The sequence below is a fragment of the Ascaphus truei genome, chromosome 1 (assembly GCF_040206685.1).
Source record: "Ascaphus truei isolate aAscTru1 chromosome 1, aAscTru1.hap1, whole genome shotgun sequence".
In the NCBI taxonomy this organism is placed as follows: domain Eukaryota; kingdom Metazoa; phylum Chordata; class Amphibia; order Anura; family Ascaphidae; genus Ascaphus; species Ascaphus truei.
Window position 1 is genome coordinate 89,651,506 of NC_134483.1, and position 26,983 is coordinate 89,678,488.

Here is a 26,983-nt window from a genome sequence, read left to right on the forward strand (position 1 = left end):
CATCTACAAAACAGATGAACATAATTGAACAAGAACACTTTTATAATGTACATAGCTATGAGCATTGTGAGTGCAAAGTCATTACCCCTTCTGGGTAACACACAATGGCATTATTCAAGAACAGTGCACAGATTTTCAATAGGGTGCCTAGTTTGTTTGACATTTTTTAAGTAAATTGTACATACAAAAACAAGCCAAGCAGGAATAGTGTTATGCTTCACAGCAACGGGCACAAACAATACTGTTTTCCAGAGCATAAATAAACAAGGATACAATTAAGGGAGGCGTAAGTGCAAAGTGATGTGCAACTCATTTGCAGTAGCTTTATATTTGCTGATAATCTGTAGCATACCTGACTGCTAACAGCAGGTCCCAGGTGTGAGAATGATGCCGGCAAGACTATTACTCTATTGTACTTAAATTTCCTACAGACCGGCTAATGGGGATACAAAACAGGACTAAATCATTATTACAAGCTCGGCCTGGGATTGGTTAACGTTAGATAATCAATGACTGCTATGAATGAAATGAAAAATGAATGTATACAGCTTTCTAGCATAAACAAATACCACATTTGAGCACATTCACACGTCTCAGACAGATCTGCAACCCTTTTCCCTATTATCTCTTAGTATACAGTGCTTCCTCTGCAGCCAAGGATTCTGGGATGCAAATTAGCACCTAGTGTCACCTTTCTAAAATGTTTAAGGTTTGTATTTAAGGTTTGCATTCAGTAAAAACAATTCACGCTCAAGTGCAACCAAATCTTCACACACCGATTCCACATCTGCCGCAGCCTTACAAACATTGATCAATATTTCTACTGCCAGCGTCAAAAGATTGGCCACGAGCATCTAAATGAGTTTTCCCAAAACAAAAAATGTGAAGTGGAGCAGAGAGAACCAAAGCAATATTTTACATATCTAACATACTTTTTCTTCTTTCATGGTCTTTCATGAGAACTCGAGTTTTACCCTAAAGGCTTTACAAGAATCTTAACATGTAAGGTTTCTCATTCCTTATTTAATAGCCACGTCTGTTGGAAACATTTCCCTTTGTTTCTGAAATGCCATCTTCGGTTGTTTGTTTGTATTTATTTCTTTTTGTAAGATATTTTTGAGGCTTTGTACAACTTCCAGCGCTGTATTTTTATAATCGAATGGTTTGTTCAGGATATATAAGCTATTTTGAAATGTTCAGTGTCTGGGAGGTTAAAATGGGGCTCTCGTCAGAGCCCAGTGCAATCTAAAGGTTACCATAGTAACCTCTGATGTTTGAGGTTAAGGTTACAAATCACAATTTAATACTTAATGTTTGGGGGATTTAAATGGCAGGACACGCTCAAGCGGTCTAGGACATTTTGGCCGTGGCCGTTTTGCCATGACCAAATGACCACCACTGCTTCACCATGACTCGCTTCCGCCGACCACATCACTGCTGGCCGATAAGGTAATAAAACACCCTACCCTAACCACTTAAAGCCTTAATTTAACCCCCTACCCAATAATAAAACTTGCCTTCGAAGAGGCCGGGGTGGTAGTTCCAGCGGCTCTGGCGGACACTCTGTCTGCTGCTAAGGAGCAGTGGTCATTTTGTCACGGCGAAACGGCCACGATCAAATGTCCCATTTCGATGCTGAAGTGGTAAGATACTCTGGCAGGTTTCTGGGGAAAGATTGGTCAATACAAAACACCAGGGAAAAAGTGAATTGACCCATTTTTATTATTGCAGGATGGAAGCATGGGGTCTCGGAAACTGGACCCTGTTAATTTTAGCTCCGGTACCTCCTGATTCCAGGGATACTTGCCCCCGTACGGGTGGCGTTATCTGCAGGCAAAGAAACGGTGTTCCTTAATCTAATGGTGGTGTTTAAATGTCCTGCGTCACACAGGCCAATAGGGGGTGTGTGTGTGTGTGTGTGTGTGTGTGTGTGTGTGTGTGTGTGTGTGTGTGGCTACTGAGCATGGTCAAAAGTATACAGCAAAAGACAAAGTCCAATGCTACATCCAATATGACAAAAATACCTATATATTCTCTTGAAAAAGGGTAATTTAGTTAAAATCTTTGGCCACAGCGTTATAAGCCTGCAACCCACATCAAAGCATGACCAAATATTGCAAGTCATAACACTACCTGATTTGAGATAAATGAGAATATTAATTTGGAAGGAGAATGACAACATTGGATCTGTCCAAACCCAGTAACATGAAAAAGACCTGCTAACTTAGAAAGTGGGGAGGGGTGAGCTTAAACTCTGGGGACGAGGGGCCACTAACCTCCAAACAACTGAAAATTGGTCTGTAACCTGCACTTTTAATCTCAGCAGAGATACTGAAACCCCCTTTAGAGGTAAGTATCTCTGGAAGCAGGGGGTCCCCTGAGCTAAAATGAATGGGTTTCAGCTCCAGAGGTCCCCTGATTCAATCCTGTAGTAAAAAAAAATTTTAATATACAAAAATCTTTAAAAAATAAAAAAATGTTAAAATGGAATCTGTTTTGCTGCTTTAAGTGGCCTGAGTGCATAGAAAAGCAACTGTAGAATACAAGTCACTACTAGGCTCTTCATTAAAGTAACAAAAAGTGTTTTATTTTTATTTTGTAAGAATAGATCTGTTAAAGAATAAAACTTGCCACTTAAATTAAGAGGCTTTTGGTCTTGAATGTTAAAGTTGGGTATGTATGTATACATCCATGCATACTTGGCTCTGTATATGCACATTTTAATATTACAATTGCCTTTTCTAGTAATATATCTAGTTGGATTTGGTTGTGTATTAGAAATAGGAAAAGGGTTACTTTTGGTCTTTGACCGATAATAACCTTTAGTTTTCTTGTTGAAGTATGTTATCTTCCTTTCTGGCTCCCTCTAGTGTTATGTATTTGCTGTTTGTTATCATTGTTGTGTTACAGGCAATCAAACTATTAATCTTCTCTTTCACCTAGGATCGAGCTCTTTTAATAGATTTTCTCTGCACTAGCACAACAGCAGTAAGGATCTTCTCTGCCTGCCTCTTTCTTGTCAGTGTCCGCATACCCTGCACTACTGTTACATTGCAATCATAATCCAAGTTTGCCCTTGTTTGATTTTTTTTATGGGCTTTTGATGGCCAATATTTGTTTAGAATGAGACGTGCTGATTAACATGAAATGTGCATTTTGGGAATTAAATCAATATTCATTTCAAATAGTCTTTCAGGGTTGCACACAGGGTGTGCTTCTTAGGCCGTGCGTATAGTGCCCGCGATGGGCGACGGCGCCGCCGCCCAAAAACAAATACATTGCCGCCGCGTGCGCTTATAGTAAGCGTGACGGCGGCAATGCGACATTGACATTGACAGGAATATTTGATTTTTCAAGGGCTGTCGCCTCATGTGACAGCCCCTGAACAAATCAAATGCCCGGAAGCCTGCGCCGCCTCAAAGCGAAATGTCACCCTCGCCGCTAGAGAAAGTTATGTCACCCGTCCCATCGCCGGTCGCGGGCACTATACGCGTGGCCCTCACGCCCCGCCCCCCCATATCTCCCCCCCCCCCCCCATCTGCTGCAAATAGCATTTTTTTTCTTGGCTGTTTTGATACAAATTATTTTAAAGGTGGGGATGCACATTAGAATACAGGCCACCAATTTGTATAGTATGTGCCGTTTTGATGCGGGGGGGGGGGGTGAGTCCTTTTTCCTCCCCCCTAATTTTAACGGTTTTTTTTTCAACTTTAAAATTCTCTAAATCAGAGGTTGCCCCAAAAAATTCAGTGTGCACCACCTACTAAAAATTTTGCCAATCGGACAATTGCTAACAAACTGCTTGACTGATCCCATACAGCAGGGGTGCGCATATTGGGAGGCACAAGATTTTCTGGGGTCCCAAATACCAGTGTTACAGCTTTGTCAGTGTTGAAAATTGGATTTCCCAAAACTGTTTTTTAAGTCTCTCAAAGTCAGATTGAAGTACATGTCCAAAGTTAGGGCTGTGTGCATACGAGACTGGCATATGCATATGCGTATTGAAGCTCCCTTACAAGCTGTAGGAAGATAATTAATGAACACTGAGAAGATTAGGGGCCCCGGAACAGAGCTTTGCGGGACATCGCAGCTGATAGCCAAGGGGTTTGTTGTTGGTGCCCGAGAGACACATGTTGGAATCTACTTGATAGGTAGGAATGAAACCAGTTTAAAGCATACTTCCCTATTCCAGAGCACTGGATTTTAAGCAAGATAACATGATCAACAGTAGCAAAAGCCTTTGCAAAATCTAAGAATATTGCACCAGTGAGTTGTCCCAGTTACATTCCACACTGGACCTCATTACAAACTTTCAGCAGGGTAGTTACCTTGGGACGAAAGCCAAATTGGAATTGGCTAGGTAAATTTGTCTTGGTATAGTAATCACTTAATTGAGAGTTAATACATTTTTCATGACTTTGGATAGTATTGGGAGAAGCGAGATTGGCCTGTAGTTTGAGACAGTGTTTTTGTCCCCACTTTTGAAGATTGGGACAACTCTGCCAGTTTTCCAGGTCTTAGGGATATGGCTGAAGACAAAATAGAGTTGATTAGGGAAGCAATTGGTTTGGCAATGGCTGGGGCACCAAGTCGCAGGACCTTTGATTACAGTAGGTCAGGTCCACATTGGCTGCTTAGTTTTAATTTGAGGAAATGCTTGTGTAATCTCCTGTTCAGATACTGGGACAAATTAAAAATTGTGGACATTGTTGGGAGAGGGTGAGGCTACAGGGATACTCCAAGAATGTCATTTGGGTTACATTTCGCTAATAAGTTAGTAGCACACCCCACAAAGTATTCATTGAATGCATTTGCAATGTCAGTGAGATTTGCCAGAGTAATATCCTCCCTTAATGATATTACATGGTTGTTGATGGCTAGAAGGTTGGAATATATTGTTGATAACCTTCCAGAACTTAGCTGGGTTTGTTGTATTCTGGTGAAGATTGTCAGAGTAATATTGTGCTTTTGCATGTATTTGCCTTGTGCACATATTCCGCAGGCATCTGTAGTTATTGAGATCCTTGGTAGTTCCAGTTACTTTGTAGCTTTTCCACAACCCATCTCTAAGATGGTAGAGCGATATAAGGTCAGTTGTAACCCATGGAAGGTGGGCCCCTCGTACTCTTATTCTGCATAGTGGAGCATGGGTATCATAGAGTTTTAAGAACTCTGATTGGAAATAGTCGAGCACAGAATCGGGGTCGGGAATTAAGTAGATTCTGTACCAAGGGCAGTTGGTAAGATCAGCCAGATACTTTGGGGGGTAAAGTTTCTAAATGTTCTAGTGAGAACTTTAGGGCTTGATTGGTGTGATCTGATTTTCCTTACACAGTAAACAATTGCATGGCCCCTGAAAATGTTAGGTATAATGCCAGATGATTGGATTCCGCTGGGTTTAGAGGAGAGAATCCAGTCTAGCAAGGAATGGTTGTGGGATTTCAGGTTTGTCCGTGTGTGTTGGGAAATGAGTTGCGTTAGGTTAAGTGACTTCAGTTGTATCTGGATTTTCTTGTTTTTAGGGTTGGCCAATTGAAGTTGAAATCCCCCAAGAACTAGCAGCTCACTCTTCTCATTCAGAGATGAAATTGAGCCAAGAAACTGGGTGATATCAGTCAAGGATTGTAGGGGGGCTTTAGGGGGGAGGTATATGCCAGCAATAAGAACAGGCTTTAAAAGGGGAGAAAGGTTTTGACAACTGGGATTTCAAGAGGTTGGGCGTGGGGGACAATTTAGGAGTGTAAATTGTAAGGTGTCTGCAATATGAAATAACACCCTCCTCCTCTCTTTGACCTATCTTTCCTAGAAATGGAGTATCCCTGAATGGCGATTATTTGCATCGAGGGTTTTAGAGGTTAGCCATGTTTCTGTGAGAATGATGGCTTTGGGTTTATGCATAAGGCGCCATGCCCTTAGTTCATCCAGTTTGGGCAGCAGGCTCCGGATATTTTATATGGGCGACCGATAGGCCTTTTTGGAATTTGAAAGGGGTATTCTCAGGGGTATGGGACAGAGTTGAAAAGGGAGGGCCTGCATGCATTACGTTCAATATCACCCGCTCTTATGGGAGCGAATTTTGAAGCTCCTTTTGTAATTGACAGCAATATTAACACACTATTCATGAAGAAAATTACTAGACTAGCTTTTTTTGGGGGTGGGGGAGGGGGGGCGACACATCAAGAAATCCTAGGGGTTTCCAAACCCACTGTTGAGTATCACTGGTCTAGTTGCCCATTCTAGAGAATCTTGTATTAGTTTTAACGAACAGGGTCAAAAAGTAATTATGTATTGCACATTGCAAGGAATTGTTTTTGTAATGGGTATTTAGGCCTTGCTTTAAATGCAGTTTATAATCTATATTCTATAGTAAAGGCTATAGAAGACAATGAGTGAGAATATGTTGCATTTGTGCTTAATTAATCCCTGTCAGAGGGAAATACTGTTTTGATCAGATGGACTGCTGTTGTGTTTTTTTTTTTTTTAATACTTTAATATCTTCTTGGCCTTTCCAAGGCTGCTTTGATTATTAAAATCTGAGCCTTTGCTCAGGAGATATGTATTTGAATTATAAAGTTTCTGGGAGGTACTGTAATATAGAGCTCTCCTCAAAGCTCAGTGCAGTCTCGACATGATCATGGTAATGTCAGAAGCTAGAGATTTAAGACAATCCGTGGTTTTTAACACGTAAAAAAAATGTTTTGGGGAGAGTCTTTTTTTAGAGTAGGACATGCTCAGAGGGCGAGATACTAACACGCGTTAAACTCCTAGGCTGCTGGGGGGACTGCTGCTTTAACCTATATGGGTTGAACTCATACATTATTATATGTATATTATAATTATAATGTTGTACTCCATAATAATTCATTGCTAATATTGGCTGTTGATGTCTACGCAACTACATTTAGAATTGAAGAGTATTGTGTAAAAAAAAAAAAAAAAAAGTGACGTTCGTTCCTTTTTCCTCAACAATTGCCCAAGGACTGCAAGCAAGCTGTGTGATCTGTCTGCTCTGATCATCTGCTTGTGTTTCTGACTGACTGACTATTGCATCTGCTTTCTCTGGGTGTGGCATTCACAGTGGCTGCCAAAAGAAGCACAGCTGTGTGAGAACATTGCTTTAGTTGCACTGTGCTAGAATGAGCAGCCGTATGCAGGCTGCCTGTGTAATTTCTTGGCATGCATTTTTGCTTCTAATATATGTTTATCTGTATGCTGGTGGATCCCTCTAGCAGCAGATCCGCATATTGCATCCAGAATGGCCTGAAATGAAATAAATGTGTCAAGATGTTTTTAGGTGTCATTTCTTTCTAATTCAGTGAGGAAAAGCAGTTTCAATTCTTTACAAAGCTTATTGTTAACCTGGTATTCTCAAAGCGCTTTGGCTGCACTTTAACCCTTTTGGGGGCCCTATGGACATAGCTACACTACGTCATGGGGTCTGGCAATCCATAGCTATGTCCTAAAGGCCCTGCTCATTTTTCGGCGGGTAATTGCCAAGTGGAATTGAAGGAAAGGACTAATTTCCTACCGTGCAGTCACATGATCGCAAATGTCGGCACTCAGAAGGTTAAGGCAGGTTAAACCCCAATTAAGAAAAAAATATCAGAATGTTTTCTTGTAAGGTAATAACTTTGTTTTTAATATTTCAGAAGGGGCCTAAATATCGTTAAAATCAGGGTATTTTATGCAAACTCTCTGCAGACCACATTTTGATGTCATTTATGGCTCTGCCTGTGACCCCATTTGTAGGGGGGTGTTCGAAAAGAGTAATATTATATAGTTTTACTTTAAGACCGAGTTTGTTTAGCAGTTATGTATCACTATTGATATAAGTATCTATTCTACTACATCATTTATTTCCATTGTATCTGGGAAGAGTTGGATCTTATGTGAAATTAGATTGATATCTGCCATACCTCGAATCATACCTCTGCTATAAGCAAGGTCACAGAAGTGGCAACATGGACGTTTCTTGTTCTCTCTTTTTTATTTTATTTTTTTCCCTCTCCAACTTATTTTTTATTGACAATTTTCAAATGGGATACAGAAAATAAAATGGAGACGTTAGGGACGTCATACAAAAAGATCCACATCTCAAACAGTCTGGACCCACAGATCCATATTTAACATTGAGCAATAATGATGCGATCCATTTTGACAGAAAATAACAAAACAGTTAATAATAGACCCGACATGCCAAAGGGGAATGAGGGTGAAAGGGAGAGGGGGGGGGGGGGGGACACCTTCTTTATAGGTCCAGGCTTTTTTACTCTATGTTTGATCATTTCAATATACTTTTATAAAACAATCTTAAAAAAGATGTTGACTATATTTTTGAATTGTGTACCTGTCTCTAAAGCGGCTATATGAAAGTGGGTCCATTGGAGCGGATCAGTGGTGTGTGCGTGTGTGTCTCTTCATTTAGGCAAAAATACACACAAACTTCAAATCTGTCCGTGAGGTAATGAATACAGGTCTACATCTTCTCCAAATGACATTGTAACTTTCCATTGGTTGCCAGGACAAGCTCTGAACTTGCAGCCAATTTCTGAGCATTGGCCAAGTATTCTTGCCCTGTGGACAAAACTGGTTTTCAATTGGGAGCCAGGGGTGCCAAAAGGTCAGGCGGACACGGGTTGCTCTGTAATGCACCCTGGTTCGGGTAAACTAAAAATAAATTAATGGCTAACATAACAGACTTGCCACATGCCCTCTCGATTGCATATCCTCACACCTTATCAGATCTCTTACTTCTGTCTTAGTCCCCACTCTCACCCACATCTTCAATTCCTCCCTGACCTCTGGCACTTCCCCTCTTCCTTTAAGTATGTGGAGTTCACACCTATTCTCAAAAACAACCTAAACCGTACGTGCCCTAGTAATTACCACCATATATCCCTCCTGCCGTTTTCCTCCAAATTGCTAGAATGTCTCATGTTTTCCCATATGATCAACTTTAAGTCTCATGCCCTCCTGAACCCTTTACAATCAGGCTTTCATACAGCTCACTCCAACGGAGACCATGCTTACTAAAGTAGCCAATGATCTACATGAAACTAATCCCAAGGTCCTTTTTCCTTTCTAATCCTACGCGATCTCTCTGCTGCTTTTGATACTCTTGATCACACTCTTCTCCTGCATAGTCGAAACTCTATTGATAGTCACAACAAAGCCCCCTGGTTTTCATCTTACCTCCTTTCATCGCACATTTTCTATCTCTGTTGCTAACATGCCTTCGTCTTCTGTTTTGTCGGTTGGTGTACTATACCTCCGAACTCTGTTCTGAGACCTCTCTGCTTTCTTTCTACACTATCACTTAGTGACTTCATCAACACTTTTAGCCTTGGGTATCATCTCGTGCAGATGATACATAGATATATCCATCCAACCCTACCCTCACTCCTGCAATCCAGTCCCAAGACTCGGATTGCCTCCTGATGGATGACGATCCGCAGCCTTAAACTTAATGTCTAAAACAGAGCACATGTTTTCTCCTAAATCTGGCCCAATCCCCCCCCCCCCCACTTTCCATGACTGTAAACAATACTACCATCTATCCTGTCACCACATTATTTTCCCTGGGAGTGACATTTGACTCTTTCTCCCTTTTCCATTCACATTCACTGCATGTCCAAAATTGTTGCTTCTTCCTCTATAATATTGTGACGATCTGCCCTTTCCTCTGTCAATCTACTGCTAAAACTATAATGCATGCCCTTATCCTCTCCCGTCTGGATTATTGTATCATACTGCTAACAGGCCTCCCTGCCTCAACTTTCTCCCCTGCAATCAATCCAAAATGTGGCTGCTAGAATAATTTCACTTTCTCCCAAAACAATATCCGCTCATCTCCTCCTTAAATCACTCTCCTGGCTTCCCATCAAATTTCGGATCAAAGTTCTCCTCCTTGCCTCTTTAAGGCTCTCCTACGTATCATCTTTGATCTCTCGCTATCCCCCTGCGCATCTCCTGTAATCTACCTATAACTGTCTCCTTTGTACCCCTTTCACCGCTACTACTCTCTCACCTTAACGCTTATCCCTGACTGCACCTTATCTGTGGAACTCCCTCACACTTGGTATACGTCATGTAGCCTCTCTCCCCGTTTTCAAGACAAACCTGAAATTCCACCTCGTTGGATTAAGCATCCAATAGCCTGGACTGATGGCTATTGTCCCACAGTCACTCCTACCAACTATTGTGGCCAAGCATTGCCATCTACTACACTTATTCCCTCACCTGCTGTCTCTGTACATTTCCTAACATACCCCTTAGATTGTAAACTCTCCGGGGCACGTATTCCATTTCCTATTGTCTGATGTTGTCGCACTTATTGTATTAGAATTCCCTGTACAGTACTGTCTTTGTAAAACGCTGAGTACACTGTGTGCGCTATATAAATAAAGATGCATACATACATTGCAACCTACAAGAAATCAAGACTGGAAATGTTTATTCGCTTTTACATAAAACTCTTGAGGCGGCAGCAGTGGGAATTGTCAGTCTTGTTTGCTCTACCCCAGTGCTAAAGTAATCAGATTTAATTTCATAGCACCTGCGTGTCATATCAAACCATAAAGGCAACATAAGTGTAACTGAATTGGATCACCTGGTACTAGCACATCCAATCGTGATGATATGGGACAATCTATTGCCAACTGGGCACAGTGGCGCCATCACTTTGCCACTATATGCTTCCACACAGCGATCTACACTTTTTCATGTTCGTTGCAATGTAAAAATCAACTGCTTAAGATCCTGTGTCGTGTTTGATGTCTTATCAGTTGTCATATTTTTCATAAAATTAATACCATCCACCCCTTTTGTCATTGAACATATTTTAGAGGATAGTTTAAATGGGATTTGGAGTTTGACTTGATTTAGCTTTGTGATTGAGTAGGATCCATAGGGGATGTTCCATTGAATTAACGTTGAAAATTAGTTTTTTTACGCTAACTCACGCCTGATATCTTGGCGTGTTCATGTTATTTAAAGGGATAGTCTTGCCTAAAAGTCGAGTGCAATGACCCATTTAAAGGGGGTTAAATCTGGGTGATTGCTTTTTTAATTTATTTTTTAACAAAATCTGACTAGTAGTTTAAATGAATAAAGTTAGCATAAAATCCTCACCTACCACATCTGCAATTTGCTTGAATATTCTTTATTATTTAAACAATATAAATGACAAGTATGAATAAAGCAATTTTAATCCCAGATAACGACAAATGCATCCGGTGAGGGTGGTGAAGATATGCTAGAATCCCATGAAGAAAAGCAGAATGTCACGTTTAAGTTTCCCATGAGCCTCTGCCTCCGTCTTAACTTTATTGACCCAGTTTAGCGAATGGACAATTTGAGAGCGCGCTGCATGTTTAACTCATATGCTCAGATTCAGTGTTAACGAGAGCCGGCTTCCTGTTCTGCTGGCGAGGACCAGAAGAGGCTGGGGCGGGACTCGTGCGTCTGCTCTCCCTTGTTTTGAAAAACCTACTGGACAGAATAAAATGGATCCTGCACGGACATCCAAAGTGCTGGAGAAGGTGACGCAGTGCAGCAGTTTTTAGACTACGGGTGATTATGTTTGCAGGGCTAATGACTCTTTCTGCACGGTATCTGTACCAGTGGTATTAGTCACTGGCCAGGTAACAGCTGGCAACATCCAAGCTCTGAGTCCTTATTTTGTAGTTTTTACACTGGTTAGCCTGGAGTATGACCTTTTTGGTGCCAAGAGGACAAATGTTTTGCAGTCTTCTGGCATTAAAGGAGTTAAATAAGACGGCATTTTGTAGTGTTGGCAGAGGCTAGTGTACAACATCGATCATCTTATTTGTGAGTGCTTTTCTGCAGGGAATTGCTATTAATGATCTGCTTTGCAAACCATAAGTGCAGCAGTGACCGGCGCTGGCTTACATGTTGCAGTAGAGTAACCGTTAGGCTTTTGCATAATGCATACTTTACTTTAGTTACAGCTTTTACTGTATGGCATTGATAATTGATATGCATGTGTTTTATCTGTTCTTCTCTCTGACGTATTACAGAATATTTACTGGGCTTACAAAATAGTCACCATTCTGAATTGGATTTTTGATGAGCTCCATATTTCCACGTTTTGGAATAGCAAGTAGTCTTTATTAAATGTTGTATATAGTCGATAACCTATTTCCTAGTCTTTCCTTTTGCCATCATGCTATATACGAATAAAGCAGGAGCACGTATTCTGGCGAGCTGGAAGTGCCCGCTGTAACCCATATAACACCTCTGCAATGTTTATGGAAAGTCCTATTCCAGCTCCTGCAGAGGCAATATACTGTATACGCCCTGTTTTTTAGTCTCTTTTGCTGTTTATACTTCTTTTTGGGGTGTGCCAGACTTTGTACTACAGCAAGATAGTAAAGAAATATTGTAATTCCATAAAGTTACTTGAGCACTTGGCGTTGCTGTGTTGGAAAGTATTGGAAACTTTTTTCCCCACACTGAGTAACATGTAAACGATAAGACCGTGCTGATGGGAGGAGGAACTTGCCAGCCTTATGGTGGAGCAGTAAATGGATAAGAGGTAAAATACTGATAAAAATCTGATTTCAAAAGGAGGCAATCTCCCGACTGCTCCTGAAAAGCTGACGGAAGATGCAATTCACATTTTAAGTCTTATAATACATAATTATACACACACCATTGGATTGTATAGTTATGGGGTAAATACAGAAGTAATTTGCGTCCATCTCCATTTCTAGCTAAGAATGTTTGATTTTTTTTTGTTTTGTTTCTGTTGACATTATTTAGATTGTAAACTATTTTCCTATTTATTTGCTCTTGCGACTTTTCCCTCCCTGCATTACATGTAGTTGTCTGCATTGTTTTTAGGACCGGCAACACAAAAAAATGACTTGGTAAATCGAATTTCAGCTAAATAAGTTACAAATTACAAGTTACAAATGTTAGAGTTCTATTTGCCTGTTTGCACAGATTATACCGGCTTTATTTATATATAGTTATGAATTTCGGTAGCGCATATTGATGAAAAATGGTTATGTTGATCCCATCGCATCCAGAGCGACTGCAAAGGAGTTAATGATGAAAATTACATAATATATTTCAGGAATTTTTGTATTTAAACCACAAATGTACCTTTGTTGTTGTGATGTGGGAAATGAGGAGCAGGGCTGGCTTAAAGAAAGAAACCAGCTATGTGAGGGTAGGAAGGTAAATTAGAGTGTGGAAGTTTGCAGCACTGGCTAAAGAGACGGATGTGGAACCAATTGGGGGTACACAACATCCTTCATCTTCCCTCAAAAGAGAAAGCAAGAGCAAAGTAGATGGCTACAATGTATGTAAGCATCTGTATTCGGTAAAATACATCTGCCTGGCTGTTTAAAAATAGTGTCTTGTGAAGTCCATAGGAGGGATAAAAAGGAGAGAAAATATGTATATATTCAGTGAAGTCCCATTACTGGTAGTTGTAATATCACATGAATTGGTAAGTAATACACTCAGATGCAACTAACTATCTTGTTAGTCACTCCTCTTATTTACAGGTGTCACTTTTTGTTTTTGTTTTTTTTGTAGTCCTCTATTGCTTGATGGGCGTTCATAGTAAGGAATAGGAGCAAACCGTGTCAAATCATTATCAAACCGAAGTGACGTATTGCACTCACAATGTGCAGCACAAATATAATCGCATAATGTGTTGTATAGTGGACGAGGTGGCACCGGGGAGACTCTTTGGGGCAAAACAGGGACCGGAGTCCCCAAGTCTCCTTAAGACGTCCGCCGATGTCACCACTCTGTTCCACACTGACTTTTGGTGCTCTCAGCCTGCCCCACACGTTGCTCCACAGTACGCGTTTCGAGAATGTCTCTTATGGTTAAAGTGAGGCTATAAATACCCTTATCGCTATTATATAATTGTGCACCAATTCCATGATGTGCACTAACAGTGTTTAAATGCATTTAAATGGTATTGCACATATTTTAAAACAAACTTTTATAAAATAAAAAATATAGTGGAAAGGTATATTGAAAATATAGAAAATAAGGATACTAAAAATATTTGATTAGAGGAATGATTTTAAAAAAAAGTAAAAATGAGTGAAATAAAACATAGCTATAAATAAAGGTATAGAATAAATGTATACTTTTAGACACACACACACACACACACACACACACACACACACACACAGACACACACACACACACACACACACACACACACACACACACTACCGTTCTGTGGCTAACGAAATGCTTTTATTTGTGTGAGCTTTCGAGAGAGAAGCATTTCGTTAGCCACAGAATGGTATCGTCTTCATTTTTTATTATGAATAAATGACAACGTCCAAGGCATATTTTGTTTTATTAACTGTGTAATGCAAATGTTTACATTTATTATGTATTCATTGCATTAAAATGTCTGAGTCTTACCCGGTTCCTTAACTTCTCCCCAAGAATTATCCATCCCAGTTTGTTTTCGTATCAAATGAGAAAGATGAGAAAACACGAGGGTTTGTGGAGTTGCTGTGGAATGTAGGAATTGGAGTGTGCACATGATCTAAACTAACAATATATGTACATGGATACAGTAGGTACATGAATATTTTTTGTGGCTGAAATCCATTGAAAGATAGCTTGTAGATGAGTGGCATTTTATTAGTTTATTTTTTCTGTTAGTAATCACATTTTAGTATGTAAAGTCTTCAACAGTATGCAGAACGCCCATATAACCTGTTTAATAATTCACACAATTAAAGTGTTGCATGGTGCGCTGAAATCTCCCCTTGGTTTATTTTTTATTTTTTTTTGATGACCCAACCCACCGTGTAGTTTAGCTCATCATTCTGCAGTGTTTACTTCAGCTTCTTATTATAGAAATGACAACACTCAACATGCCACTGCTCTCCAGGTATGCTGAATAAGGGGGGTATTAATGACTGTGTCTTGCTATCTACTTTGATTCCCATCCCATTGTGGGATTAACCTTTTTTAACGAATTGTCATTTTTCTGCTGATCTATTCTGAGTATCTGTAAGGATGTGGATGAATGCACCTGCACCTGCAACAGCATTGGTCAACTGGATCTCTTTAACAAGTAGGCCTGCTGGGACAAAAGTTAACCAAAGACCGTGACAAGTTTAAAAGGGTCAAATGTAGTTGACACCTTTTTAAACTGTAATATTTCTATGGTAAATAAATGCTTTTTACAACCTCTCTTGGGTTTGGCTAGTCCTGAAAGGCGAAGGTAAACTGTTGGTTTTGTTCGGTCTTTTGTTTTATCAAGGATAGCACCATAATGAATTTGCCAACCGATAAACTTAAATAGCCCACCTATTTGGATCCAGTGTTCCAGACCAAACCGCAATTTACATGTTGTGTTTTTTTTTTATATATATATACAAGATATGTACAAGTAAATGGCTTACTTTAAGGGTGATTTTGAATCTTTTTACGCAAGCCAATTACACGAAGTTACTTTGTTTTTTTGTTTTTTTCATTGACGCTCCAAGTTGAACTAGCCCTTTTAAGAGCAGCAAGTAACATCCCTGTATCTAACCAGAGAGGAGGTGTGTCATCATTATTTCACTTGTTACCCAGAGTACCACTACTTATACCACTACTTATACCACTACTTATACCACTACTTATTTAGTTACAAACGTACAATTCCACTGTGATGTTTAAGAAATTGAATTTATATTAGAATGCCCCTATATGTTTTTAAAACGCAAATAACACTTCTCTTTCTAAAATAGTTCTGAGATCTTTGCCCCAATATTTAATACATGCAAATTGTTAAGCCATTGGCAATACCACTACTTTTTTTTTTTTTTAGGCCACTTTAACCATCATTGTATGTTTGGTTATCGGACATCCATTTGTTCCTCAACTATCCCATGTTCTTTATTTTTATAGACAAAATTTAAAGGGCGCGACTTAAATGTAAATACTTTTGAGAAATATGAAAACTATTCAAATTCTACTCCAAAAACTGGGACAAATGTGAAAAATGGGGAAATCATACAAACTATAGTAATCCGTAGGTGCTGCTCAGCCCGAATAACTGTCCAGTCAGTTCATTAATTCGTCTTGTTCTTCATGTGGGGACGCAACCAAACTCGTAGAAGAGGTAATATTTGAAAATGTACACACTCGAAAGAAAGGAATATGTAGTTTAGTAGTTTTTAGTCTGTTTGATATTCTCTTTTCCTATATATAAATGATGAATGCAATGGGTTGATGCAAAGAACTATATAAATTGTTGGAGTGAGTGGCAGATGGAACTAAAGTATAAAACTTCAAATCCTAAACCTAAAGTTCTATCTAATTATGTACATAATTTAGCTGGTACATATTCTCTCATGGATACACCTGATAGTCGTTTAAGTTGTCCTATTTGAATATTTCAAAATCAAAACGTGTTTTACGTGTTTTTTTTTAAATATACCCAATTCTTTATTTTCTGATAGCAAGCTATCTCTAACAGTGTTAGGCCTTGGCCATGTTTGGCCCTTGCTGACGCGCACTCCCGCTCAGCACTGAGCCCCTACAGCCGCAATTAGAGCGGCTTTAGTAGGGGCTCACCTGCGCTTCCGCGCGCTTGCGGAAGCACAGGTATTAGGGGAATTTAAAATTCCTGCGCTTGCCGGCGAGACAGGCCGGTCACGTGAGCGGTTCGCCCAATGAGGGCGAACCAGCTCCATGACGTCACTGGCCCGCCCCCGGCCAGTGACGCGCCCGCCCCCTGACTGTCTGTCCCCCTTCTGCCCGATCCCTGTCCCCCTTCTGCCCCGATCCCTGTCCCCCTTCTGCCCCGATCCCTGTCCCCCTTCTGCCCCGATCCCTGTCCCCCTTCTGCCCCGATCCCTGTCCCCCTTCTGCCCCGATCCCTGTCCCCCTTCTGCCCCGATCCATGTCTCCTGTGTGTGTATGTGTGTGTGTGTGTGTGTATGTGTGCATTGTGTGTGTGTGTGTGTGTATGCATGTGTGTGCGTGCGCGTGCGTGCGTGAATATATTTATCAAAGTTGCACAAAGTTAATAAATAATTTATTCTCACAACATGTCTTTTTAATTTTTAAAATATTATATCACACACACACACACACACACACACACACACACACACACACACACACGTTCCCGAGTGACACACAAACGCACGGACAGCTACCAAGTGACACACAAACGCACGGACAGCTACCAAGTGACACCACAGTGATACCCGCCTCCCAAGCGCTTGCTGTCTCCTCGGTCAGGACAGCAAAAAGCTCCTGGTAGAGCGAGCGGCAGCAAGCGAGAGCGAGCAGCAGCACCTAAGCGCTTACTATGTCCCAGGCCTTAAAGTGAGCCGTTGGGTGTAATGGCACAAAATGACTTGTATCCCCTTCAATTCAAGGAAGCTTGCAACAGTGCTGTCAGATATTGTAGGAATGATGCTATAGACGCATGTTTGCAAATTAGGCTGGGGCCATGGTACCGCAGACCGTGCCGACGCGTCCGCACGCTGAGCGAACAGACTGCCTTAAGGAAGTGTTTGCGTCCGTGCGGGCGCATGCACGCGGGAGGGGGCACGTTGCCACGGACAGCGTGCGTACATGGCCAAAAAAATGCACCCACTCCAAGCGGGTGATGTCACAGCCGCTCACGGCGATGGCACTATGGACCTGGCTTTATAAATTCCACAAGCTTTCACAGCAGCCAAACCATGTGCATATTGTCTCTTATTTTATTTCGACATGAACGTACGTACAAGCCATGATCACTCGAGGACATGTTTAATTCCCGTTCCATCAAACTGGAGTTTGGGAATTGCTGATATACAGTACTCCAGACAATGAGTGATTTAAAAACGCCTTCTGATAATTTCATTTCCATTTGATTGGCGGTCTTGGTACTTTGTAGAATTAGAAAAAGGTGTGGCAATGGGCAGAATCTAGTTTCAATAAATTGTCGAGCATGGAGTCTACTGCCTTAGTTGCGAAGTTTCCTTTTATTATACAGCCAGTCCTCGGTTGTCCAGCGGAATCCGTTCTGGACATAGCGTTGGATAGTGAAACCGTTGTAAAGTGAGTCCCCTGTTAATCAGTGGCGGTGAGCGTTGGATAACGCATTCAGGCATCAAAAACAGCCCATAGGGTTGCATTTTAAAGCGTTGGATATGCCATTCGTAAAGTGAAATGTTGGATAGCGAGGACTACCTGTATTGTTTTTTTTCATTGACGCCTTTTCACTCCCCCCCCCACCCCCCGCCCCCTGTTTACAGACTTTTTATAGCCAATCTTTGTGTAAAAAACAAACAAAACAAAGCTAGGTAAAACATAGTATTTAATCAGTGAACGTTTCTCCCCCTTGTTTCTAGCATTTCCTAAAGATTTTAATGGTACCGTCGATCATGTTTCCGTAAATGTTTTGTGGCTACCTTGCTTCTATTAATACAAATTCCATATATTAGACTTCACACCTTTTCATTTTCCGTATGCTGTGTTAGAACCCACAGACAGTTGTGCATGTATAGATTTCACTATAATTATTCTCCTGCACTCATATTGATATCCACCCTTTCTTAATTAAAAATGCTGACTGCTCTGTTTTTTTTTTTTCTTCTTCTTGGTCTCAGTCTGAATCTGGCTATGGATCGGAGTCAAGCTTACGGCGGCATGGTTCAATGGCGTCTCTTGTTTCTGGAGCAAGTGGCTACTCTGCTACGTCTACATCATCATTCAAGGTCGGTAATTGATTTGGTTACCAAATAATTTTGTTTTCATGTTTGGATTTTAGGAGCAGACCTCCTCAAAGGTGCAATACCCCTTCATTTATTCTGTAATGCATATTTTAATTAACACCTCAGCGGCCAGAGGGGCCACTAATGGATTGTGGTTAAGGAGTTCATCTTGAGCCTTGACTTGGACTCTGTCAGCAATATTTCCAAAAGCATGCTGGTTTTGTAGATGAAAGAATTGCTGATTGTATAACATAGGAAGGTAGATATGATCACCTGTTTCAGTCTCTTTAGAGATGATTGGACTATTGGGAAAATCCTGATTTGTTCCAAGTGGTGACCCGGAAGCATGTAGTGGCCATGTTTATCCACCCCACGTTACTGGGTAATTCTGTGTCTTTAAGAAATTATAGTAAGAACTATTTTTCACAGAGTAGACTGCCCTGGGACTTGGTATGGGGGAAATGTCTCTATTGAGCCCCAACTCATTTTCTGTCTATTGGTTCAATTTATTACAAATTACCATGCTGGTAGTTTCACCTTCTAACTGAATGCTCGGAGAGGAAAATAGGTAACAGCACAACTCCCCCCTCCCCCCCCCCCCCCAATGTATGCCTAGTATCTAATGGTATTGATGGTTGTAGTGTTTTTACTGCCACATTAATTAAGCATTTATGTGAACATGTATAGCAGCGTTAGACAGGTGACTTTTCAGGCATTTTCTGCCTTTTCTTAATGTCCTTACTTTGTAAACAAACAACATATGTTCCATTATAATTTGTAGTTGGAGGCAGGGATGTACAGGTTGAGGTGGTGTCTAATGGCACAGCGTTCCCAATGATTTTCGGTTCGTGCTCCCCAGGACATCCATATGGAGGCAGCCAGGAAGATAGAGCGGGTGACGGCTGGGCTGCCGTTCAAAATGAATCACCCAAGACCCTTGATGCCTGGGAAGGGAAGGGAGGGGAGGGGGTTATATACACTTGTATGGTGTTAAATCCTTGTTGAAAGTAGAAAAGCCTCACAGAGCACTTCAGATTTTTTAAACTATTTATTAGCCACATTTTAAAGCGACGTTTCGACCTACTGTGGTCTTTATCAAGTGAGAGAGCCACTTTCTCACTTTATAAAGACCACTGTAGGTCGAAACGCCACTTTAAAATTTAGCTAATAAATAGTTTAAAAAATCCGAAGTGCTCTGTGAGGCTTTTCTACTTTCCTGTACCTTGGATAACTTACAGGCTATCCCTAATTGCCGGAGCACCAGTAACTGTGTGTTTTAATTTTTTTTTCCGTGTTGCAGTCTTTCTCTATTTTGTAAAATCCTTGTTACCATTGTGTTATATTATCAAAGCTATGCCATCCTCTTCTTCACATGGATATACGCCAAATGTAAAAAGGACGTACTTTTACGTCACAATAAAAAAATTGAATGCAGCTGTAGAAGTCTCCTATAATACATGCTTTTTTTGTTTGTTTGTTTTTTAAAGACATGTTTACCTCTGTAATTTGTTTATTTGGTTTTCCTTTGTCTGCAGAAAGGACACAGCTTGCGAGAGAAACTTGCTGAAATGGAGACCTTTCGAGACATCTTATGTAGACAGGTTGATACTTTGCAAAAGTATTTTGATGCATGTGCAGACGTAGTCTCTAAAGATGAGCTTGAAAGAGATAAAGGTACAGTATGTTACTACAAAATAATTTATATTGGTGATAATCTGATTATGGATCCTGCCAATAGTAAGTAAAGCCAATATCATGGCTAATTTGCAGTTTTTGCAAAGTACGCAAATATATTATTGAGCACTTTTGTATTGCTTGTATACCTTTATCGTTATTATAATTCAGGGATATATTATAATGAATTAATGTGTTACAATAGAAAAAGGCAGCATTTTTTGTATTAACTTTTAAATCTAGCGCTGACGATATGCGCATCGCTGTATGTAGCATTTTGCAGTCACTATGAGTCTTTGCCCTGTAGATATTACAATCTAATGTTGATGCCTGAGGCACAGGGAATTAAAGTGACCTTCCAAAGGTCAGAGACCAGACAGGGATCTGAACCAGGTTCATCTGATAAAAAAGAAACGACCTTCCCAGTAAGATACTACTTTAGCCCTCGGATACAGTGCTTTGCAGTGTAGATGACTTGACCCCTTCAGTGCCCGAGGGTCCTGTCACCTCCCGATAGGTCATGTGATCCCTTCCCACTACACCCCTCCCCTGTCCCCTTTATTATAGTTCGCGATCAGCGCTCTCGGTCGTCAACAGCCGCTAAAAAAACCTAGCAACAGGCCATGACGTACAGTACATCATAAGGTCCTCTAGGGTGACACTTTCCATGACATGCGCTGTACGTCACGGCACTGAATGGTGTTAATGGATTATTTTTACCAGAAGAGAAGCAGAAGGTGTTCAATATTTAAGGGCAATTTTGTCCACTATTCTTCTTTGGGTGGACCTTCAACTTCTTCAATGCTAGAAGAACGAGTAGTACATTACGTTTAGACATGCAGTCCAAACCTGTTACTGCTTTACAGACACAGCAGCTACTTGTGTTGCTGCACTTTGTGCATTTTCTGATGGATAGTGGGTTGTGGTCTTTCCATTTGTTCCATTCAAATGGACAGAGAGGAACTGAAAGAGGAAGCTTTAGGCTGCGCTTGTAGTGCCTTGCGAAGGCGACGCGACGTCGCTCCGAAACAAATACATTGACTGTCGCAAGCGCTTATGGTAAGCGCGACGGAGCAACCAAAACATTTTAAGCCAGGTAAATTTGATTTTTTTTTAGACACAGTCGCCACATGTGACTGTCTCTAAACCAATCAAATTGCACGGGCCGCCCCTTTTAGTGACGTCACTGGCCTTGTCGCCAGCGACGTCGCTAAAAATCAAATTACAACTTTCGCCAGTGCCGATGGGTGACGTCATCGGTCGCGTCGCCGTCACCAGCACTATAAGCGCGGCCTTACTCCTGTAAGTTCAACACATAATGGAGTTTGGGGGGGAAACCCATTGATACAGCTCAACCTCCTTATAACGCTGTGCTTAGGGTCCAAAGAATCACATTGCGTTATAAGCAGATCGCGTTAGAAATAATGTACAATTGTATGCATTGTACAATAAAGTATTTAAGATATCTATAATCGTGTTGTAAAGTCTTCATAAATACGAAAATTGGGAGCCACGCTTGCATCGCGTTAGAGCGGATTCGCGTTGTAACGGATCGCGTTATAACGGGGTTGAGCTGTACTATGTAGTGCCTATTGGTGCTGTCTGACATAAAAATATAAAATTTCTTCCATAACTTGCCTCTGGTTATTATAATAACCTTTCCAATTACATTGAATTTGTTTTTTTTGCAGGATATTTAAGATTGTTTATTAGGTACTGTATAATGTTTAAAGTTGAAAACATATGGCCCTTAACAAATGTAACATTATCAGTCCTTCAGGTATAATTCTATGTTGTTGAAAGATTCTCTATTTCTGAAAAAAGGTTAAAAAGTTTAAAAAGTGATATATGCCTCCTGGATATTCAAATGGTATTTATTATAACAAAAAACAGACAAAGATGCCCAAAGCTACTTCCAATGTGACAAAAATACACAGTGCAATACCTATATATTCTCTTGAAAAAATGGTCTAGTTTAACCCTTTGGCCAAAGCGTCTTAAGCCTGCTGCCACTTTCAAGGCATGACCGTAGCAGGTCCTAACACTCCCTGGGTTCAAATCATTATTATCTTAATATATAAAATCGAATGGTTAGTGAGGTTAGTGCTATCTGCGGTGAATCTGATTGGTCCGTGGCCACCCGGACTCTCATTGGCCAAGAGGTACGCCCCACTGTGAGGTACGCCCCACTGTGACACACACACACCCTCCCATAGTCAGCCTCCCACACGACTCTCATTGGTCAAAAGGTACAGTGACATCACTGACACACACCTCCTTCACTCTCACACACTTGCAGTGACACCATACGGCCAGAACCTCTGAGGACTCCTTGGTAAATTGACATATCACACTGTCACCCCCACACTCACCCCTGTCTACACACACACACACAATCACTGTCATCCCACAACTCAGACTCACGCTGTCACCCCGTGTAACACACACATCACACACATTCACACTCACCCCTGTCAAACAACAACTCACAATCATGTCACCCCTGTCTACACAGTCACTCACACTCACCTCTGTCATCCCACAACTCAGTAATGCTGTCACCCCTGTATATACACTGCTCTCACGACAGTGTATACACTGCCATGGCCGCACATTACCTTAATTCTCCCTCCGCAACGGCCCGCCCATTACCTTAATTGTCCCTCCGCAACGGCCCGCACACTCATGCTATGCCGTGGATTTTTGTAATTAAATTATCCCGATGGCCGCCACGCTTCTCCATCACCACACATGACCGTCACAAAAATGACGCCCATTAACTTAATTCTCCCTCCGCACGCACATTACCTTAAACACTCATGATACGGCGTGGCACTCCCTGTGCACATGGCCGTGCACAAAAAATATACCGCCACTCTCCGCAACTGCATGGCTTACAAGCACATGGCCGCCGCACACATTACACCGGCCGCCCGTCACTTTAAATACATTGCCGCCTCTCTGCACATGCCCTTCCCCCTCGGCCGGCCACACACACACACACACACACACACACACACACACACACACACACACACACACAGCGGCATCACCTCTCCCCCTCCCCAGCGGCGCTCAAACTCACCTCTCCCCCTCCCCAGCGGCATCACCTCTCACCCCTCCCCGCTCCAAATCACCTCGCTTCCCGCAGCTGCCACGCGGCGCGTAAAATGGCGGACCCCCTTCCTCCCTCGCGGCGCCGAGTCACAAGATGGCGGCGCCCGGAAGTACAGGTAGGTGTCGCTCCCCCACCTCCGGCGCCAAACGGAACTGAGAAAGGGCGCATCAACTGAGACACGTGTGTGTGTGTGTGTGTGTGTGTGTGTGTGTGTGTGTGTGTGTCACTGTCCCCCCTCCTGTCCACTGCCCCCCACTCCTGTCCACTGCCCCCCACTCCTGTCCACTGCCCCCCACTCCTGTCCACTGCCCCCCACTCCTGTCCACTGCCACCCCCCCTCCTGTCCACTGCCACCCCCCCTCCTGTCCACTGCCGCCACCCCCCTCCTGTCCACTGCCCCCCCCCCTCCTGTCCACTGCCCCCCCCCCTCCTGTCCACTGCCCCCCCCCCTCCTGTCCACTGCCCCCCCCCTCCTGTCCACTGCCCCCCCCCTCCTGTCCACTGCCCCCCCCCCTCCTGTCCACTGCCCCCCCCCTCCTGTCCACTGCCCCCCCCCTCCTGTCCACTGCCCCCCCCTCCTGTCCACTGCCCCCCCCCTCCTGTCCACTGCCCCCCCCCTCCTGTCCACTGTCCCCCCCTCCTGTCCACCGCCACCCCCCCTCCTGTCCACCGCCCCCCCCCCTCCTGTCCACCGCCACCCCCCCCTCCTGTCCACCGCCCCCCCCCCCTCCTGTCCACCGCCCCCCCCCTCCTGTCCACCGCCCCCCCCCCCTCCTGTCCACCGCCCCCCCCCTCCTGTCCACCGCGCCCCCCCCTCCTGTCCACCGCGCCCCCCCTCCTGTCCACCGCCCCCCCCCCTCCTGTCCACCGCCCCCCCCCCCTCCTGTCCACCGCCCCCCCCCCTCCTGTCCACCGCCCCCCCCCTCCTGTCCACCGCCCCCCCCTCCTGTCCACCGCCCCCCCCTCCTGTCCACCGCCCCCCCCCCTCCTGTCCACCGCCCCCCCCTCCTGTCCGCCGCCCCCCCCTCCTGTCCGCCGCCCCCCCTCCTGTCCGCCGCCCCCCCTCCTGTCCGCCGCCCCCCCCTCCTGTCCACCCCCCGTCCCTCCTGTCCATTGCCCCCCCGTCCCTCCTGTCCACTGTCCGTCCCTCCTGTCCACTGTCCGTCCCCCCCCCCTCCTGTCCACTGTCCGTCCCCCCCCCCCTCCTGTCCACTGTCCGTCCCCCTCCTGTCCACTGTCCGTCCCCCTCCTGTCCACTGTCCGTCCCCCCCCCTCCTGTCCACTGTTCGTCCCTCCCCTCTGGGGAACACGGAGGGAGAGAGAAGGGAGCGGGAAATTTTACTCACGGGCAACGCCAGGTCTCTCTCCCCCTCGCCGCTACAACTCACCTCTCTCCCTCCCCGCCGCCGCTCCAACTGGAACAGATGGCGGCGCCCGGAAGGACCCCCTTCCTCCAGTGAGAAGATGGCGGCGCACGGAAGAACAGGTAGGTGTCGCGTGTGTCACTTCCCCACCCCCCCACTTCACACCCCCCACTTCCCAGAGCACGCTCTCTACGGCTCAACATTCCCAAGGAGCAGGAGGAGGGCGGCAGGGACTTAATGCTGCTAGGTGAGGAAATGCAGGGGGAGGAATCCATGCCTTTGAGTTGCCCCCCCCCCTGCCTTTGACGCCACCCTCCCCTCTCCATTTGACGCCCCCCCCTCCCTTTGACGCCCCCCCCCTGCCTTTGACGCCCCCCCCCCCTGCCTTTGACGCCCCCCCCCTGCCTCCGGCCAACGCCGGGTATACACACACCTCTCCTCCCCCCCATCACACTCACCTCCCTCTCCGGCGCTGACTCCCCTCCCCCCTCCCCCTGCCTTTCACGCCCTGCCTCCGGCCAACGCCGGGTATACACACACACCTCCTACACCCCCATCACACTCACCTCCCTCCCCGCCGCTCATTCACCTCCCTGGCGCTGACCCACCTCCCCTCCCCGCCGCTGACCCCCCTCCCCGCCGCTGACTCACTTCCCCTCCCCTGACTCCCCTCCCTGGTGCTCCCCTCCCCGGCGCTCCACTCACATCACCTCCCACACACTGACTGACACACACACACACTGACTGACGCACACACACGCACACTAACTGACGTGCGCACACACACTGACTGACACACACACACACTGACTGACACACACACACACTGACTGACACACACACACACTGACTGACACACACACACACTGACTGACACACACACACTGACTGACACACACACACACTGACTGACACACACACACACTGACTGACACACACACACACACTGACTGGCACACACACACACACTGACTGGCACACACACACACACTGGCTCACACACACACACTGGCTCACACACACACACACACTAACTGACGTGCGCACACACACACACACCGACTGACACACACACCGACTGACACCCACACACCCACTGACACACACACCGACTGACACACACACCGACTGACACACACACCGACTGACACACACACCGACTGACACACACACCGACTGACACACACACACACCGACTGACACACACACACACACCGACTGACACACACACACACCGACTGACACACACACACACCGACTGACACACACACACACCGACTGACACACACACACACACACCGACTGACACACACCCACACACCGACTGACACCCACCCACACACCGACTGACACCCACCCACACACCGACTGACACACACACACACACCGACTGACACACACACACACACCGACTGACACACACACACACACCGACTGACACACACACACACACACCGACTGACACACACACACACACACCGACTGACACACACACCGACTGACACACACACCGACTGACACACACACACACACCGACTGACACACACACACCGACTGACACACACACACACACACCGACTGACACACACACACACACCGACTGACACACACACACACCAACTGACACACACACACACCAACTGACACACACACACACACACACCGACTGACACACACCGACTGACACACACACACACACACACACCGACTGACACACACACACACACACACCGACTGACACACACACACACACCGACTGACACACACACACACACACACACACACCGACTGACACACACACACACCGACTGACACACACACACCGACTGACACACACACACCTACTGACACACACACACCGACTGACACCCACACACCCACTGACACACACACACCCACTGACACACACACACCGACTGACACACACACACCGACTGACACACACACACCGACTGACACACACACACCGACTGACACACACACACCGACTGACACACACACACCGACTGACACACACACACCGACTGACACACACACACCGACTGACACACACACACCGACTGACACACACACACCGACTGACACACACACACCGACTGACACACACACAC

The 26,983-nt window shown here is 44.3% G+C and overlaps 1 protein-coding gene across 1 annotated transcript in view; it reads left to right on the forward strand.

The window, feature by feature from the left end:
• The window catches only part of CERT1 (ceramide transporter 1), a 122,426-nt gene that overhangs the window by 55,681 nt on the left and 39,762 nt on the right, over positions 1 to 26,983 (forward strand). The window contains exons 4-5 of the mRNA XM_075591474.1: positions 18,612 to 18,719; positions 20,252 to 20,390. Of these exons, the coding sequence (XP_075447589.1) occupies positions 18,612 to 18,719; positions 20,252 to 20,390 (247 nt within the window). The remainder of the gene's footprint in view (positions 1 to 18,611; positions 18,720 to 20,251; positions 20,391 to 26,983) is intronic.